Source organism: Pyxicephalus adspersus, chromosome 1 (assembly GCF_032062135.1).
Source record: "Pyxicephalus adspersus chromosome 1, UCB_Pads_2.0, whole genome shotgun sequence".
Lineage (NCBI taxonomy): Eukaryota > Metazoa > Chordata > Amphibia > Anura > Pyxicephalidae > Pyxicephalus > Pyxicephalus adspersus.
The window spans coordinates 3907106-3913037 of NC_092858.1; the positions used below are offsets into that span (position 1 = coordinate 3907106).

At 43.5% G+C, this 5932-nt stretch overlaps 1 protein-coding gene across 1 annotated transcript in view; it reads right to left on the minus strand.

Annotated features, from left to right (window-relative positions):
• LOC140323626 (sphingomyelin phosphodiesterase 5-like) overlaps nucleotides 1-4416 on the minus strand; it is a 9443-nt gene extending 5027 nt beyond the window's left edge. Inside the window, exons 1-3 of the mRNA XM_072400870.1 lie at nucleotides 3484-4416; nucleotides 2031-2106; nucleotides 788-928 (exon numbers count right to left, since the gene is read on the minus strand). Coding sequence (XP_072256971.1) covers nucleotides 788-928; nucleotides 2031-2106; nucleotides 3484-4335 — 1069 coding nt within the window. The 5' untranslated portion in view covers nucleotides 4336-4416. The remainder of the gene's footprint in view (nucleotides 1-787; nucleotides 929-2030; nucleotides 2107-3483) is intronic.
• Nucleotides 4417-5932: the final 1516 nt, after the last annotated feature.

Genomic DNA, 5932 nt, shown 5'->3' on the forward strand with positions numbered 1-5932 from the left:
AAAAAAAAAAAAAAAGCAAAAAAGTCTAAGTAGTACAAGGTTTTTGGCAGAGGAGACACAAAAGGTCCTTTTTTCTAAAGAATACTTTCACCCGGTCCCTGCTGGCCTTTTTCTTACACTATTTGGTACATACAGTGTACAGCCCAGCTGGATCACAGCACTGCCATAAAACAGACTTTGATTCTGGGGACAATGTCCCTTCTGTGCAGGCATTATCAGTGGTCACCCAGTGGCTGGAGAGGATCATGGTGGACCCAGTCAGCGACAAAAATGGCTTCAGAGGATGCAGTGGTGACAGGTCTGTGGACCCGTCGTTGCTGCAAGTGCTTAGAAAATGGTGTGTCTGGGCCAAAACTTGCAGGTTATTGCAAAAGCTCACCTACACCAAAAAAGTTTAGTTCTACTTTACCAGTAAAGGAACCCCATGAATGTATATGCTGCCTGAATATATTATTGTAATAATTAGGTCCAATGGGGCTTTTTACAAAGGACTCCTAGAGGGAATGATAATACAAGTGAAGTATGAAGACCAGCACAGACACCATGAGAATAATGCCCAGTGATAGAACACTTAGGCGAAATTCATTTTAGAAGAGAATTCCAATGTAATGATATGGACAAATGACAGCGTGACCACTTCATACTTGTGCAGCTGACCCCATATTTCTATCATTTATAAAACTGAAACAAATGAATACAAACGGATACAAGCGTACAGGATCAAGCGCATACAGATTCTGTGAGCAGAGAGGTTCTCTTTTAATCAGAAGACGCAGTAATAAATTACCTGTAGAACAATTATCAAAGTTCAAATCTCCACAAAGGATGTCAAATGCAACCAGCTCTCCGTCTTCAGCATATTGTGACTGGAAGTCCAAAACCCACCCGAGCAGCAAAGACATCTGATCACAGCGGACGACTGCATCACCTGCACACAGAGAGGTTGGATTGGTGGGGTTAAACACATGGTGACCCCAAACATTACCCATTAAACAAACCCCCAGTAACTTTGCTTATTCATTGCATCAACATGCAGGCTGGGCTCACAGATAGGTGATCATACGCCATTATGTGAAGAATCCCCCATACACCATGGAAGGGGGAAAATAAGAAAACTGACCAGAATATGGAAAAAAAAGCAGGGAGTGGCAAGTAAGATTGGAGTTCTACTTAAAAAAAAAAAAAACATCTTTTATTGTTTAAACAAAATATAATAAAAGCTCCCTGTAAGACTCACTATGGCAGCCTATTGTGTCCTACCTTCTCCTCCATTCCAGCCTCTATAGGTGTCATGGCCATCCCAGGTACTGATCTGACAATGTATAGCTCCAAGTTACCAGTTTGCCTACGGATCTAAACATTTTGCCAAATTTAGGAGTAACTCAACTTCCTCTGCAATAGTCATGTAGCCTCCCTGCATGCATGCATGATGTCAGATATAGTCAGCCCGATATTCTGTATTATGTAGACAGATGTGCAGTGATCACCCCCAGCCCCTTTTAGCCGGGCTCACCACCCGCCACTTTTCAGACTCACCCAACACTTCACATCTGTCTATGCTGCTAAGAGAATGAGGACACACTTGAAAGGAGCGATGTTAGAGGATCAGGACTGTTGGGATTTGGGAAGAAATACATGGGGGATGCCACCGCCTACAATATCTTCCCATCCGGATTAAAAAGTTCCTCCCCCTCCCACACACCTCCTTAGTCTTCAGGTTGGTCACACCTTCCTCCTCTCTTCTGCCAATGGAGATTAGTGGATGGCACAGGGCGTGATGCTGATGTGAATAGATCAGCCCTGCACTCCGCATCATTAAACAAAGGGCAGGCTGGTCATATAGCCCCTAGGGAGTAGTAAGGGGAGTCCGCAATACCTGGCACTCAGTCTCATAGGTAAGTGATGCTGATTGACAGATATGGGGGGGATCTTTTTATTGCTTGGAATTTGGAACTGCTTTGAATTTTAATCAGAAAAAGTTGATCATCCCCCAAGGAGTGTGTAATAACAACCATTAGGAACGGACTTACTTTCCGGTGCATGTAAATGCGTGCAGTTTATATATCCCACAACTTTTTTCTTCTGCTTCGTCATTCCAAGTTGAACCTGCATGGGAAAATGATTCAGAAACTGGAGATTATTATCAAAAATAATGATAATATCAATCTATGTATCTCAGACTGGATCTGTCCTAATCTCACATATTACAAACGTCAATGCTTTTGTGTATTATAGGCGACTTAGAAACTGAAAACTTTTTATTCAATTAAAATTCTGTGGTTTTTATTTGGAAAAATACTGATTGTTCTCTCTAAACCCTTTCACCCCAGAGGAACCCTGAAACAAATGTTTGATATCCCAGGCTAACAACCTACAGCTGATGGAATAGCACAGCGATCAGCCAGTTGTGCATATAATAGCAAGGGAAAGAATGTGCAATATTTAATAGCACAAAAATGTTTGACATTTTCCAAATATATTATTTTAGTAATAATCAGCAAATTAAAAAAATAGTAACAGACAAAAAATGTAGTTCTCCTCCTACATTGATTGTCAAAGCACTGCCATTCTTTTTTTCTTTACCCACCATGGGTATGCTGGGTGTCCAGCTGTTGACAAAAACAATCTACGCATGCTGTCGATGCTCCTGAAGAAGCCGTATCTGGCGAAACGCGTCGAGTATATCCAACAACATGCTTCGATGATCAAACATTGTATATGGTCAACAATATATAAGTTGATAGCTATTATATGTCTAGTGAAAGAATCACTTTGTCTGTGGTTGAACCCCAAGGATAATAAGGTGGTTCAAACCAACCTTTGATTACTGTTTATTGTATTAAGTAATCGTATGATTCAATGATTATACCTGACCACTAGTTGTGTACAGTGGTATTTTTTAATGTACAAACCCTATTACAAATTTTGTTAATGTATGTTGAATACATCGTTTGTGCAGAGAAACCCTGCTTAAATCTCTTTGTTGTTTTTTGATTTATTTCTTTACCCACCATGCAATGGGAATGGTGCAGTCAGTAGGTGGGATTGTGGGGTGCTGATCCTAAATGTGCCACAGCATTCTCAGATTCGTAGCACCCCCAAATCAAGGTATTCCATCATGGCTGGCTGAACCGACTGCAGCTCTGTCCCTACCACACCAATTGCCAGGTCAGTAGACTGCTGGCCTTGCAATTAGCACTGTGTTCTCCAAATAATTTTTTATCCTGGCTGGGAAGAAGCTCCTGTATGGTGATCCAACTTTTCAGTAACCACCCAAAATCAGCTGAGTGGTTACTGAAATGTGCCCAGTGGTTCACCCAGTTAAAAGGAGCTGGAGAGATCACTGCCTTGACTACAAAACTAACCTCCCTGGTCTATAGGAAACTCATAACTGGAAAGAATACATTAGCTGTTATTATAATCCTTCACACAACTTGCACACTTCATCTTATTGAAAATTGTACGGTCAACATGTGAGTTTACCTTGACACAGAGGAGACCTTTGGAAGCCAAGGCGTCTTCCCCGCGTGCATTCGGGTAGAAGTAATACTTGGCTGCTATGAATGGGTGCCGACTGGCCAAGAATAATCCACTATTGAAGAACCTAAACCCACAGCCACGAGGTCCGCAGGGCCCAACATCGTACAAAATGTGAGGAAAGGTCGACCCAAGGCAACGACGTAGTTTGCGTGACGCTCGTCCATCGAACGCTTCCTGAAGGCACAAAAAGTCAGCATTTTTGGGGAAGGCCAAGGACACTTCGAAAGGTATACCTCCTTCTGTGCCGGAGTCCTTATCTGCCCTGTAGGGAATCTCAATCATTGGCACCACATCCTCTGTGCTACAGATTGGCTCTGTGTCCTCACAGTTCTTCTCACCAGGCTCTGAAGAGGAACACAGAAGCTGGGAAATGGTGGCAGTGCGGCGCTGCGTGTGGTGCAGGTTACTGAACCGTGCCAAGCCATCAGGAAGAAGGCAGAGGTTGGCGCTGACGAAGACGAAGGAGCAATCACCGCTCAGTATATTTTCCGGGCGGTCGGCCTTTACGGATTTCTGATAGGAGAAGGGACGGCGAGCTCTGTGTAGAGGAGCCCAAAACAAGAAACCAAGAATACCTAATGGTAGAGAAAGAACGAAGAGAAGCAAGAACAATGGAACCCCAAAAAGAAGGCAAAGAAACCTCAGCCCCGGGCCATGGGAGTGTTCTACAGTGGTAAAAACCGCACAGGACAAAAGACGATCAATAAACCAGTAAGATGGGAAAAGAAGAGCCGAACTCAGAGAGAAGAGCAATTGAAGACCAAAGCAGCTGAACGGGGACTCGGGCAGAGACATCTAGATGACACACGGCTTCCCTAGAGGAGAGAGAGAGAGAGAGACAGACAGAGGAGAGAGAGAGAGAGAGAGAGAGAGAGAGAGAACAGAGGAGAGAGAGAGAGAGAGGAAGGAGAGGAGATAAGAGGGGGGGGGGCAGAGACACAAGAAATGGTTAACAATCATCAACATATTCACATTTCCTCAAGTTACAAAGATTAAACCAGAACTAAACTGAAAGCTAAAATTTTACACTTACCTTTAATCGTGCAGATCCCGCGTCGTTCTGGAATTCCTCTTCGTCAGCGCCATTTTCAGTCTTCCCTTCCTTGTTCTTGGCATGTCACCCCATCTCGCACTGCACAGGTATGAGATCGGGTGATGTAGGGGAGGGAAAAAAAAAGAGCTACCCTCACTGCGCATTCGTGAGATCGGCATCTCTTTCCCCCCATAGAACAAAATGCCCCGTCTGCGCTTGTCCGAGATTGGGGCATGGGCAGAAGGAGCACCCACAGCCTCCCAGGATGAGCGACATTGCCTAGGCAATCAAGACTGAAAGGGGAAGTGCTGCATCTTTTTTATACATATAAGGTCTACCCTTTTATGTGTATCCAGTGACCCCTAATATTGTGTCAGTGTTCTACATTCCTCCTGTACATTGTTCCAACTTTCCAATGTCTGGTTTGCTCAATTTTTCCATCTTTTTTTTATTATGCTGCAACTGTTCAGTGCTGTGTATTTTTTTCCAGCTTCCTACTGTTCCATGTTTTATTAGTGTAATCCCTTGTAGTAATGTGGTTTAGTTCACATTAGCAGTGCCATTTACCAAGCATACTGCACATGCCTCCGATAATACTTTCCTGATGTCGGGCATGCGCAGAAATAGCACCCCGCAGCCACCATGTGACACAAATACCCCAGGAGGTTGGGGCTTTTCTCTTCATACCACCATGGCAGTAAGGACGGAAAGGGAGGGATCCACCCCCAAAAACAAAGAAGAAAAACAACACATTTTGCCATTGTATAAAAGGGTAGAGTCACCCTTTATAAAACGTAGTGATGCTTTCAGAGCACCGTGCATGTCATAGCACATGGGGGCCCATATTTTTTTCTAAAAACAAAAGTTAAAAACTGTGAAAGTTTATTCACACGAGTGTTCATGTACACCAGCAGCAGCACAGTGTGATAGCTGTGTGTGTAATTGCTGCTTGTCATATTCTGCAGCCTAACAACTCCAACCTCCTAATCCTTTGGTTGTAACAACTTGAAATTTTCAGGGTGCACAGGGGACCCTCATAGCTATTAGTAACCAATCGATAATGAGTAACCAACATATGGGGGTAACAAGTATAAAAACTTGTGAAAATTGAACATTGAGGTTGCTGTTTCAAGTGCATCCAGGAGACCAAAATTCAAAATGCAAATTTAGGGACCACAAGGCCACTTACATAGCAAGGAGCATTGGGGTGGGGCCCTTAAATTTATACCTATCGTTCCCAAAACTATAACTGTCATACTGTGCTACCTCTTCTGTTTTTTAAACCCCAATTTCTAAGGAAACTGAAAATATAGGTGGAAGTGAGGGACACATGTACACCCCCCCCCCCCCTCTAAAACC